The sequence below is a fragment of the Puma concolor genome, chromosome E4 (genome assembly GCF_028749965.1).
Source record: "Puma concolor isolate L17-30 chromosome E4, mPumCon1.1.hap2, whole genome shotgun sequence".
Classification (NCBI taxonomy): domain Eukaryota; kingdom Metazoa; phylum Chordata; class Mammalia; order Carnivora; family Felidae; genus Puma; species Puma concolor.
Window position 1 is genome coordinate 43,405,917 of NC_141683.1, and position 13,796 is coordinate 43,419,712.

Genomic DNA, 13,796 nt, shown 5'->3' on the forward strand with positions numbered 1-13,796 from the left:
GTGTGGCTTGGAATGTGGGTGGGGAGGAGGCCAAGAATTCAGGTGTTGGGCTCTTGGCTGGGAAGGAGATAGTAAGAAGATATCTCAAAAAGGTCCTCTTGCATCAGAAGGTCTGTCTCCCAGACCTCAGACTTATCATGGGAGCTCTCTATCCTTGAGTTCCCTGAATCCTCTTTGCACATGCTCTTCCTTTTGTCTGTAATCTGGTCCCATTTCTCACCTGGCAAGCTCTGTTCAAATGCAGAATGAGGGCCATTTCCTCCACATAGCCCTTCCGGCCACCTCCAAGTGGGTTTCCATGTCCCTACTGTGAGCTCCTACAGCAATCAGGCCTGCCTCAATCATAGCACATCATGTTGTGTGGTCAAAATCGACGTTCTTCCCGTTTCTCCCACGAGGAGGATGTGGACTAAATCCAGCTCATGTCAGTGTGCCCAGTCCCTGGCACAGTGCCTGGCACATGGTAAGCCCTGTCAGTGTGGACTGGATGAGTACATCTTTCAGAGGCAAATCTGGCCACATCCTCCTTGGCATGGAAAAGGGAAAGGAGGCTCAAAGATGCTAGCAGAGGCATCTGATTCTACACCTGCTCCCCAGATCTTGCGGTGGATGTGCATTAGGAAAGGAGGAAGGAACCTGTACATGGGATCCAGTTCTCAATGTTAGGTTGCCTGTGTCTTGTCCTGGGGAGAGAGTGTTAGAATCAGGGCAGCAGGTGGTGGGTGGGGTTTCCCCAGAGGACGTGGGGCACTAGGGAAAGGGTTAGAGAGATTCTTTCACTACAAATGGGAGAGAACAGCCAGCTAGCTTGTCTGAAGTTGGGGCGAGGACAGCCTTTGGTGTTCTCTCCTTGTAGCAGTATCCTGAGACATTCATCACTATTGCACATGACTGTTGCTGTAACTTCCGTCTTCTACACTAGCCTGTGAAGTTCTTGGGGCAAAAATCAAGTGTACTTTGTTTAACTCTGGGTAACTCAGCACCTGGCACCCAGCCTGGTCCACAGTGGATTCTCCTGAGTTCAGTGATCATTTACAGAGTTCCTACTGTGTGCTAGTTTCTGGACCAGGCCTGGGCCATAGCACCGGGTCAGCCCAAAGCCTTGCTGTGAAGGACGACTTCATTAACCTCTTTCTCTTCTCTATTTCCCTCTTGCCCGCCTCTCCCTCCCCCCCCCCCCTTCCCTGCCCATCCCATCTCCCTTCTGTCTCCCCCGCCTCCCCTGCGCAGAGCAATGTTCTGGGATGGTGCCGGAGATGCGTGGACCGAGCCCAGGCCGCAGGCTGCCCGAGCCCGCCCCCTGCCCCGCCGCAGGCGGGAACCCTGAGCCCTGGGCCTTGGGCCGCCGCCACCGCCACGTCCTAGCCCTGCCTGAGGAGGAGGCATGGCGGCCCCAGCAGTGCGCCCTGCTCGAGGCCGACGCCTCGGACGAGGTGGGCATGCTGCCCGCCTCCCCGCGTGCCGTCGCCGCGGGCTTCGACAACTTCTTCCCGGTGCAGGAGGGCGAGGGCCCCGGCTGGGAGGGCGGCGCGGCCCTGGAAGCTGGCTCCAGCCCGTTCCTCCCGGTGAGCCCCGAGGTGATGAAGCGGCGGCGCGGGGGGCTCATCGAGCAGCGCGACATCATCAAGGCCCACGAGGCGCACAAGATGCAGAGCACCCCGCAGGCCCGGCGCAAGGAGTGGGAGTGAGTACGGGAAGGTGGGCGCGGGTGGCGGGGGCACGGGAGCTGGCCCAGTGCGGTGGCGGGGAGGATGGGGTGCGCGTGGCCCTGCCGGGGCGTCCAGTGGGAAAGGGTGGGCCCAGGGAGGCAGGTGCCTTTGTTCCTGCTGCCGCTCAAGAGGGATTTGACCCAGGGAGAGAGGTCTCTGGGGTCAGCCACAATCTCACTAACCAGCTGTAGGCTGCATTCACCCTCACTGAGGTCTACAGCCGTCAGGTGGGGGCAGTCACGCCTGCCCTCTAAAGCATACCTGTTTACTGAGATCTGGAGAAAGAGCTGGGGTCTGTGTCACACTCTGAGCTTCCCTGAAAAGAGGAGCTCTATAAAGCCAGGGAGAAGCCACCAAAGCATGAATGAATCATCCGTCACCTTTCCTTCTGGAATGTAGCCAACCCTGCTCTAAGGTCAGCTTTGGGTGAATGATTACATTTTGGGGCACGTCTTCAGTGGTGGAAGAGATTGTGGCCTCCGTGACTTTATCACTGATCTTTTTGGGGAAAGCAAAAGGATTTATGTTCTTAGACTGCCTTTAACCCAGTTCATACCTGTTGGAAACTTAGGCTTCATTCCAAGGAATCCTACATTAAAGGGAGATAGGATTTCATTTGATTCTCAATTGGTGCTCCAGGTTTACACCCCACCTAGGGACTTTGTTTTGTCCTTTGGATGCCAGTGTATATTTTGCACGTTTGCATGTCTTGTGGTTTGTATGTCTTTAGCTCCTCTTCCTTAGACTGTTGAGTTGTTAAATGTCATCAGGTGCAAAAAGGCAAATAATCAATGTGTTTTGATGGTGATGGTCATGGTAGGCTTTATCTAACTGGTTTCAGTGGACATTCTAGGTGGTGCAAAGGGGTGTAGATTAGCTGATCTCTGGATGTCTTTTCGTATGGATGTTAAAATATTTATTGGCTCATTCATTCATTCATTCATTCATTCAGTGAGCCCTGATATGTGCCAGGCTCCTGGGATTTAGAGAGGAGTCGGGCATCCAGCATTCAACTTCTCTCCTGTTGTTCACCTCCAAGTACTGCTAGTCTTTAAAACCCTACATAGCTCTAAGAGCCAGGCAACATCCTAAGCACCTATATTAATTTATCTTAATCCTCACCATTACTGTGAGATAGGTACAGTTATTATCCATGTTTAATCAGTGAGGCACAGAAAAGTTAGGTGACTTTCCCAAAGTCACTCCAATAATAACTATGTTGTTACTGTGATTTGCTATTGATTCATGATTTGGACCCTGACAGTCTGGTTCTCGAATTCATGCTTTCCACAATGGCACAGGACCTTTCCTTCCAGTTCCCACAGTATTTAACTTCTATCTCAACCACCAATTGAGATGCCACAAGAGCACCGACTTGGGGGTTAAGAGACTTGGGTCTAGGGGCGCCTGGGTGGCGCAGTTGGTTAAGCGTCCGACTTCAGCCAGGTCACGATCTCGCGGTCCGTGAGTTCGAGCCCCGCGTCGGGCTCTGGGCTGATGGCTCAGAGCCTGGAGCCTGTTTCTGATTCTGTGTCTTCCTCTCTCTCTGCCCCTCCCCCGTTCATGCTCTGTCTCTCTCTGTCCCAAAAAAATAAATAAACGTTAAAAAAAAAAAATTAAAAAAAAAAAAAAAGAGACTTGGGTCTAATTCCCAGGGTGACCAAACTAGTGGTATGATGTCAAGTCAGTTACCTCATGGCTTTGAAAAATGAGGAGGAGAAAGTAGACTGTGGAAATACTGTGCAGCTCTGATAGTTGGTATTTGTTCATATTCAGAAGTATTATATTTTTCTGCACCTCTGTCTTGTTTTCCTAAGAGGGTCTGAACAATTCGAGGGCAGAGACTCTCTTACACATTTTTCATGTCACTCAGTGCCTGTCATATGGCCTAACTCAAGAATGTCTATAATACTCACTGAAAAACTAGCTTCACCATGACTAGCAATGCATGAGTAACTCTTATGTCTTTCTTAAAGTTAAACTTTTGCTAGTTGGGGGATATCAAGGTCTAGTAGCAGCCAACTACTTGGAGTGGTGGTGGGGATGGTTGGGAGACTGCTTTCACCTGGACAGGTGCATAAGGAAGTGAAACAGGGCAGACACATCAATGGCCTGGGGGCATGTCAACCTTCCTGAGTGTGGCTGTGGAGGAATTGAGAAGGAGGGGTCAGGGAAATAGGAGGAAAGACAGAGAGTAAAGGGACAAGGAAGTGAAGAGAGGCATGTGTTCAGAAGGAAGGAGTCATCATCTGTGTAGGAGGTTGCTGAAAGGGCAAATAAAATGAGGATGGAGAAGGGATTACTGCTTTCAGCAATATGGAGGTGACCTTAGTGGGAGCAGTTTCAGTAGGGTTATGAACCCAGGGTCCAGGTGGAATGGGTTGAGGAGAAAGCGAGAGATGATGGAGATGGTGATGTTACCCGACTCTCTGCCCTGCAACACTCACAGCCTCATCGCTGCAGCCCATATGGAGGCCTCCATGGTTAATATCATCATGCCTTTTTTCCTTACCATCCAAACTCCATCCTCATATGGCTCTCCATGCCTTAATCTGACCCACTTCCTGCTCCTCACCAGCTCCCCAGACCCTAATATTACATTGTCTGGAACTCATATTCCATCATCAGAAAACTCTTCTACATTCTCCCACCTTCTCTGGACATTCCCGTTACCTCCTTGTTCTAATTGGTACCTGCCTCTCCCCCCACAAGAACATGGCTTGATCAGCAGCTGCCTCATGTGGTGGTTGCCTTTCCTCCCACACTTCCTCATACTCTTGAGCCTGGAGGTGGGGTAGGTGGCTCCTTCCTCCCTATTATTGCTTCCAGACTTATTCCTCATGCCTGTCCTAAAATGCCAGCTCTGGAGCTCCTGTCATCATACAATAGCACCTGCTACCCTTTCTTGAAGCCATCTACAGACTCCCAGGTCACTCCCCTTCATTCCAGAAAGATTTTAGCTCTCGGTTTACCACCTGTCTCCCATCCCCTCTCTTGTCATCAGTCTTGGTGATTTTTGTATCCACTTAAATGATCTCTGTGGGACCCTGGCCTCTTGGATCCTTAATCTCTTTGCCTGATGATTTTCCCTCCATGTTTGCTGCCAAGACCTCACTTCCATGGCCTGCCTGGACCTTGTAACGGGCATGGCTCCCTAATCTCAGTTTCAACCATCCTGTTGTCTGGCCACCACCTCTTTTATGTCCAGTTCACTCCCTCTAATGCTTGATTCCTAGGGTTCTTTAACCTCGCTGGCATCCACAAGAGATCGATTGTATTACGTTTCTGCTGCTCCCCTTCTCAATCATATCCTTACTTCTCATAAAATAAAATAGAATAAAATAAAATAAAATAAAATAAAATAAAATAAAATAAAATAAAATAAAATAATCACATTAAATCCCATTGTAAGAACCAAAAAATACTTTCTGAGCAAAATGGTGATGTTGCCCTTGAAGTCTCCTCCTACCCTCTCAACCCTTTCTCCTGCCAGCTTCTCATACAGAGCCAGTCATCAGCCAAGGGCAAGGATGCTGGATGCCTCCCAAACGGCTCTAGTCTACTTCATGCTTCATCATCCTTGTTTTCACCCTCAACTTCTTTGCCCCTCTGTTGCTCCACTCTACTGGTCTGGCAAGACTCCACCTCTGCTTAAATCCCAGTTGCCACCTATTCCTCCCCTGCCCTTGGGCAGTAGAGCTTGCTGTAGAAAGCTGTAGAAATCTCTACAGGGCTTGCTGTAAATTCATGTAAATTCTTGACCCCCCTACCACAAGTCGGCCCTTGATCTTGCCCAGAAATCCTGCTACTTTTCCCCTTTCCATTTTACCCTCACACTCTTTTAGAGATTATTTCACATACTTACCCTTTCATGCTCAGACCCCAACGTCTCCTGCCAAGCCCATTTCTAGCTTATAACTGCAACTGCCTTCCTACTTCATTGGGAAAAGAGCAGCAAAGAGGCTTGGAGGAGCTCTTTGACCACATTGACCACCTGCACCTGGACCCCTGTTACAGGCCTTTCCTCCTGTTTCTGTGACTGTCTACTCTGGATGCTCCATGCGGAGGTCTAGATGTAGAGCATGATGAGCCCTTTTGCAGTTCCCTCTAGAGCCCCTTGCAGTCAGGCCTTTGTCCCAGTCAAGCCCACAGCTCTGGCATACTCACACCATCCTCCATGTTGCTGAGTACAGTTGGCAGGTCTCTGTGTCCATCTTCTTTGATCTGGTGGCAGCAGCAGTACCATCTGTCCACTATCACACTGTCTTTCTTGGAACTCTTTTCTCACATGGCCTTTAGGACCCCACTCTAGGTTTTCTTCCTACCTTGACAGTCTTCCCTCTACCTCTTTTGCTGGTTTCCTCTTCCTTTTTCCAATCCCTAAACACCAGGGAACCCGGGGCTCAGTCCTCTACCTGTTTTCTTCTCACCAACCCTTACTTCCTGGTGACCTCACCCAGGCCTGGACCTCTAGTGACCATCACAGACTGCTGACTCTCAAATTTGTATCTTTGGTCAAGACCTCTTCCCTGAATTTTACATGCTGCTCACTTAATCAGCACCTTTACTTGTACATCCATAGGCATCTCAAGCAAAACCTGTCCAACAGCAAAATATAAATTTTTCTCCAAATCTTCTTCTCTTCTAGTCTTTTCTTTCTCAGAAAATGGAACCTGATTCATTCTTTCTTTCTTTTTTAAGTTTTTAATATTATTTATTTATTTTTGAGAGAGAAAGAGAGCACGAGTAGGGGAAAGGCAGAGAGAGAGGGAGACACAGAACCCAAAGCAGGCTCCAGGCTCCGAGCTGTCAGCAGAGAGCCCAACGCAGGGCTTGAACCCAAGAACTGCGGGATCATGACCTAAGCTGAAGGTGGATGCTTGATCAACTGAGCCACCCAGGCACCCCTACATTCATTCTTTCTGTTGCTGGAGCCAGAAGCATCGGAGTCATCTTGATTTCTCTCACACTGGCTCCCTATTCTTGCCAGTCCCCATCAGTTTTCCCTTTGAAATGTATCAGATCACATTTTACCATTTCTGCTACTATCTCCCTGGTGCAAATCACCTTTTATTTTTATTTTTATTCTGTAGACACTTATATAGTACTTCCTAGATACTCAGCACTATTCTTAATACTTTACACTTGATCTTAGCCAAAAGGCCGAGAAGTGATTATTCTTAATACTTTAATTCCTTTAATCCTTCTAACAGTTGGATGAGACTGGTACTATTATTATCCCCATATATGCAGTTGAGGCACAGAGTTTGAGTAACTTGTGTAAGAGGGTTACTACAGCCATTCTTAACTAACCAGCCTCCCTGTGTCCATGCATCCCTGGTAGAGTCTCTTTCCCCTACTGGAGCTAAGGATTCTTCTTTGCCTTTTTTTCCTTAAGATTTGCAGAGGAATTGGAAAGACAGTACGTGGAGTTTCCATCAGAGAGTCTTCAGAATTTATCACACTAGTCCTCTGCTGAAACCCTCTAGTGGCTGGCTCCCCATGTCCCGCAGAACAAAGTCCTTAGCACGGTCTTTAAGGCTCTACATGATCTCCCTCCTCTACCACTTGGACCTCTCTCCCACATCCCTAAACACACACAGGCATCGTTGGCTGCATCCCTTAATCTCTTCCCATTCATTCTGCTCACCTACACTGGCCCCATGCCATTCCTTGAATATGTTCAGACAATTCCCACCTCAGGGAATTTTGCTTTTGCTGTTCCCTCCACCTGGAAAGCTCTTTCCCCATAGACTTTCATGACTCTCATTCACTTCATTTAGGTCTTTGCTCAGAGAGACCTTCCTGATCACCCTATGTAGCATAGCATTCCTCCGTTGTCACTCTCTTTCTCTCTTTATTTTGCTTTTTCCCCATTGCAGCCCTTGTTGCTACTCACACACACACACACACACACACACACACACACAGGCACGTAAAGACTCTCTCTCTCTCTCTCTCTCTCTTTCTATATATGTCTGTCTCCCTCCACTGGAGTGTAAGCTTTTTTAAAAAAATTTTTTTAACATTTATTTATTTTTGAGAGAGAGACAGAGTACAAGCAGGGGAGGGGCAGAGAGAGAGGGAGACACAGAATCCGAAGCAGGCTGCAGGCTCCGAGCTGTCAGCACAGAGCCCAATGTGGGGCTCGAACTCACGAACAGTGAGACCATGACCTGAGGTGAAGTTGGACGCTCAACCCACTGAGCCACCCAGCTGCCCCTGAAGTGTAAGCTTCTTAAAAGGAGGGACTTGGTCTTATCTTCAGAGTATAGGACAGTACCTTGTATGTAGTTGGCTCACAATAAGTATCAGTTGAAGGAATGATGAAGTAAATGCACTGAGAGGAATTGATACCCATTCCAGTCAGCTAGCTTCCAGGGAAAGAGGAGTGTGGTTGTTCAGGTTGCTGACCGCCTAAGGCCCTCCAGTTAAGTAATCAGCAGAAGAAGTGGGGAGTCTGTTCTCTGCCCTCCTTCAAGGTTGCTCAGGACCCTGTGTCTACTAAGTGCACCTTGGAGAGATGGAGTCTTCTGCTCCCTCCTGCCTCCTGCCTCCTGGCTTCTCCTGACTTATATTCTATAGTCAGGATCTTCCTGGCACTAGGACAGGGGCAGCCTGGTCCTTTCTCAAGAAATGGATTTGCTGCAGTAGGAAGTCAGGAAGGATTCTCTGTCGGTGGCCCTGCCAGCTTCCTGTACCTCCCTCAGCTCCAGCCCCTCCCATGGCCCTGTCCACCGCCCACACAGCTGACAGCCCATGGCACACATGCCAGCCTTACAAATCCTGCCTCCTTGGCACTGACTCAGGACTCTAGTGATGCACGAAGCAGACTAGAAACCAGCCTGGGAGGTTTCCAGCTTTTTTTTGCCTTTGGCTGGGTGAGCCCAATGTGGTAGGGGAATGAATTAAGAGGATAGGAGGAGCCCTCAAGTAAAGGGTCTTTGTTTTTCTGTGGACAGAGTATAGGTGATTCAGATGAAGCAGAATTTCTTGTGCAGAAGGCTATTTCCCAAAGAACCTGTTAAAAGGTTTCCTCAGGCCCACTGTATGGGCTACGAGGACCTCTTGGGTAACACTATTCCTCATGGACTGAGTTTTGTAGCTTTAGTGACTGGCCATGAAAACATGTTTTACTCATACTTTAATAGAATTTCCCCCCAGCTTACCAAATATTTTCATGTATCTCATCTTTCTCTCACAAGGACCCTGTGGACTAGCTATTATTATCGTAATTTACAAAGGAGAAAAATGAGCCCAAAAGTCAGAGGTGGTGCTAGTCCAAAAAACCGTGTCTTAATAAAGACTGTCACCATTTATTGAGCACTGGCTATGGGCTGGGTGCTTTGCATGTATTATTTATTCTAATGAAAATCATAGGTACTATTATAAAGAGTAGAAACATTTCATATGGGACTATTATTGCATATGGATTTGGAAGAAAGAAAATTATGTGTAACTTTCAAGTCTGCGTAGGTTGGTACAACATACTCTAAAAAGAGGGAAGCAGTATTTCCATAATCATAGTACTTATCACACTACATTCTAATTGCCTATTTACATGTCTGTATCCCCCACTACACTGTATAGCAGAGCAGTCTGTCTGCTCCCCACGGGTCTCCATCCCTCGGTATAGTGTCCGGCACGCAAGAGACACTTAACAGGTATTTGCAGAATGAAAAAAAAAAAAAAAACCAACTCATGATTTTATACACCCGAAAACTCAGGCTCAATGAGGTTATGTTTGTTGTCCAGTATCACATAGCTACTGAGGGTTCACTCCAGGCTTTCTGACTTCATTGTGTATCTTGTTCCACTGAGGCCTTATGCCCATATTAGTATCCACCTGCAGTGATTATATAGTGGTAAGCAAGTGACAGGAACCCAGTCATACTATTTAGGGTTAATTCTTGCCATGCTGCTTGTAAACTATGGGACCTGGGGCAAGGTGTAACCTGTCTGCACTTTTAGAGCAAAGATGAATAATAATACTCACCTTGTAGGCCTGTTGTGAATTTGGACCATGTTTACTAGGTCACATATGCCGGTGTGGGTCCTCAAGACGTTGATGAGCCCCACTGTTATTCAGGGACTCTACTCTGCCTACACAGTCTCTGACCTCAATCAGGCCCACACATCTGCAGATGACTCCCGAATGTGGATTTCCCAAGAACCCCAGACTCTTGTAGCCAAATGCGAGGCTGGCATCTCCACACGGTGGTCTACCATAATCGAAAGCTTAGCAGGGCTAAAGGAAAACTCTAGATCCTCTCCTGACCCAACCCAGACTCCTCCCATCTCAGTAGGCAGCACCACATCTACCCGGTTGCTCAAGCCAAAGATTCCCATTGTCTTTTATTACTCTCTTTCCCTTTTCTTCCACTTCCAATCAGTTGGCAAGCCTTGTCAACACATCTCCCGAACATATTCCAAGTCTGAACACTTCTGCTGCCAAGTCCCCAGTGCTACCAATCTCTTCCAAGCCACTGTCACTTAGACCAGTGCAGTGGTCTCCTAATTGGCCTCTCTCCTTATGGCTTTGTTTTTCTGTAACCAGGAATGTGTCTGTTCATACAACAGACGGGGCATTTAAAAAAGATGTAAATTAAATCATGCTTTTGTGATGTAACTTCTCTTTGCACCTAGCCTTCCTTGGGTGACTCCCGACCTCAGCCCTACAATTCACTCCCTTGCTCCCTACACTCCTGCCCACTTTCAGGCCAGACCCCTGCCTGCTATGTCTCTGCCTCGTCCTTCTGCCTGGAATGTTCTTTCTCCAGATCTTTATAAGGTTGGCTCATTCTTGTCATTTAGACCTCAGCTTAAGTGATACCTCCTCAGTGATGTTAGTCTTCACCAAACAGTCTAAAATAGACATCTGGTAACTCTAGGTCACATCACCCTGTGCTGCTGCCTCCCCCCCAAGAAGAGTGGAAATGACACACAACCCTGTCCACTCCATAGCCTCAGTGCTGGGAGCACTGCCTTACATCTAGGCTCTCAGTGAATATTTGTGAGTGCATGAATGAATGAATGCCCAAGGAATGGTTGGTGTGGTAATAATTATGATCTGGATGCTCACTAGCCCCTGCCAGCACCCAGACATACTGTCAAGTCTAGGGAGCTCAGGACATCAGGGGCTCTACGTCTAGACCAGGTCAGCCCCTGGGGTGTGAAGCTTCATGGGCTGTGGAAACCCAGGTTGGATAGGTTGCGGGTTGTTGGGGCACTGTCTCCCTTCTCACCGCTGATCATTACTGAGCCGTGTGTTATTCCACCTTGGGAAAAAGATTCAACCTTTCTGAACCTCAATATTCAACCTCATTTTTGTCTATTTGCTGGACTGTGGTTGAGGACAGTCACCTTTCTGAACTGCAATGAGCATATAGAGTACTTAGTCCAGTGTTTGGTTGCCCCCCCATCCCCCAATGTCTGGTTCCCCATCTCGGGCGTCCGTCACATGCTATCTACAGCAGGGCACCAGAGGTTTGCTAAAGCCTGTGGTACAGAGGCTGCAGTCAGGGTTGCGATCAGCTGTGTACATCAGTGGACCCCCTCAGGCCATGAAATGAGGAAATGCACAGTGCCCAACACACAGCACAGAGTCCATGCATATCAGCCATTATTGTTATTATTATTATTATCACCACCACTACCACCATCATCATCTAGTCCAGCTGCCTCATTTACAGATGAGGAAACTAGGGTCCTGAGGGCTGGGTGACTGCTGGTGCTTTACGCAAACTGTTCTTCTGATTGCAAGGCCAGCAGGCTACAGTGAGTGACAGGCTCTGAGGAACCAGCCTTGTAAGTCCCATCCGCTTTTCCCTGCTGCTACCCTGCTGACCAGGAGGGATGAAAACTCAAATGTCCAGCCACATTCTCACCAGCTTTCACACCACACCCAGCATTGCAGACAAATTCTGTCAGGAAACAAGTGTGCCAACCTTGAAGCTTTCCCATTGAATTAAAAAAATTTTTAATGTTTATTTTTGAAAGAGAGAGAGACAGAGTGCGATGGGGGTGGGGCAGAGAGGGGGGCACAGAATCTGAAGCAGGCTCCAGGCTCTGAGCTGTCAGCACAGAGCCTGATGCATGCAGGGCTTGAACTCACAAACTGTGAGATCACGACCTGAGCTTAACCGACTGAGCCACCCAGACATGCCTCAGGCCATTGAATTTTAAAAGCCAGTGGGCCAATATATGAAAGACCCATAGCTAATATCATCTTCAATGGGGAAAAAATGAAAGCCTTTCCCCTATGGTCAGGAAGAAGACAAGGATGTCCACTCTCACCATTACTATTTAATATCGTACTGGAAGTGTTAGCCTTAGCGATCAGACAGCACAAAGAAATAAAAGGCATCCAAATTGGCAAGGAGGAGATCAAATTCTCACCCTTCACAGATGACATGATACTCTATGGAGAAAATCCAAAAGACACCAACAAACTGCTAGAAGTGATATATGAATTCAGCAAGGTTGCAGGATATAAAAACATGCAGAAATTGGTTGCATTTCCATATACCAATAACAAAGCAGCAGAAAAAGAAACTAAGGAATCGATCCCATTTACAACTGTACCAAGAACAAAAAGAAACCTAGGAATAAACCTAACTAAAGAGGTGAAAGATCTGTACTCTGAAAACTATAGAAAACTTAGGAAAGAAATTGAAAACGACACAAAGAAATGGAAAAGCATTTCATGCTCATGGATTGGAAGAACAAACATTGTTAAAATGTCTATACTACCCCAAGCAATCTGCACATTAACACAATCCCTATCAAAATACCACCAGCATTTTTTTTTGCAGAGCTAGAACAAACAATCCTAAAATTTGTATGGAACCACAAAAGACCCCAAGTAGCCAAAGCAATCCTGAAGAAGAAAAACAAAACTGGAGGCATCACAATTCTGGAATTCAAGCTGTATTAACAAAGCTATAGCCATCAAGATAGTATGGTACTGGCACAAAAACAGACACATAGATCAATGGGACAGAATACAAAACCCAGAGATGGACCCATAACTATATGGTCAACTAATCTTCAACAAAGCAGGAAAGAATATTCAATGGGAAGATCGTCTCTTCAACAAATGGTGCTGGGAAAACTGGACAGCGACATGCAGAAGAATGAACATGGACCACTTTCTTACACCATACACAAAAATAAATTCAAAATGGATGAAGGACCTGAATGTGAGACCAGAAACCATCAAATCCTTAGAGGAAAACATAGGCAGGAACCTGTTTGACTTCAGCTGGAGCAGCTTCTTACTAAACATATTGCCAAAGGCAAGGGAAACAAAAGCAAACATAACTATTGTGACTTCATCAAAATAAAAAGCTTCTGCACAGTGAAGAAAACAATCAACAAAACTAAACATCAGCCTACAGAATGGGAGAAGATATTCACAAATGACATATCTGATAAAGGGTTAGTATCCTAAATCTATAAAGAACTTATCAAACTCAACACCCAAAAAACAAACAAACAAAAAAAACCCAGTTCAGAAATGGGTAAAAGACATGAATAGACATTTTTCCAAAGAAGACATCCAGATGGCTAACAGACACATGAAAAGATGCTCAGCATCACTCACCCTCAGGGAAATACAAATCAAAACCATGATGAGATACCACCTCACACCTGTTAGAATGGCAAACATTAACAACTCAGGCAACAGCAGATGCTGGTGAGGATGTGGAGAAAGGGGAATCCTCTTGCACTGTTGGTGGAATGCAAATTGGTCAGCCACTCTGGAGAACAGTATGGAGGTTCCTCCAAAAAACTAAAAATAGAACTACCCTATGATCCAGCAATTGTAGTATTAGGCATTTACCCAAAGGACATGAAAATATAGATTCAAAGGGGTGCATGCACCCAATGTTTATAGCAACATTATCAACAATAGCCAAACTATGAGAGAGCCCAAATGTCCACTGACTGATAAACGGATACAGAAGATTATGTATATAAATATATAGAATGGAATATTACTCAGCCATCAAAAAGAATGAAATCTTGCCATTTGCAACAATATGGATGGAGCTAGAATGTATTATACTAAGTGAAGTAAGTCAA

The 13,796-nt window shown here is 46.7% G+C and overlaps 1 protein-coding gene across 1 annotated transcript in view; it reads left to right on the forward strand.

The window, feature by feature from the left end:
* The window catches only part of CACNA1E (calcium voltage-gated channel subunit alpha1 E), a 660,165-nt gene that overhangs the window by 267,084 nt on the left and 379,285 nt on the right, over positions 1 to 13,796 (forward strand). The window contains exon 21 of the mRNA XM_086694634.1: positions 1,231 to 1,684. Coding sequence (XP_086550760.1) covers positions 1,231 to 1,684 — 454 coding nt within the window. The remainder of the gene's footprint in view (positions 1 to 1,230; positions 1,685 to 13,796) is intronic.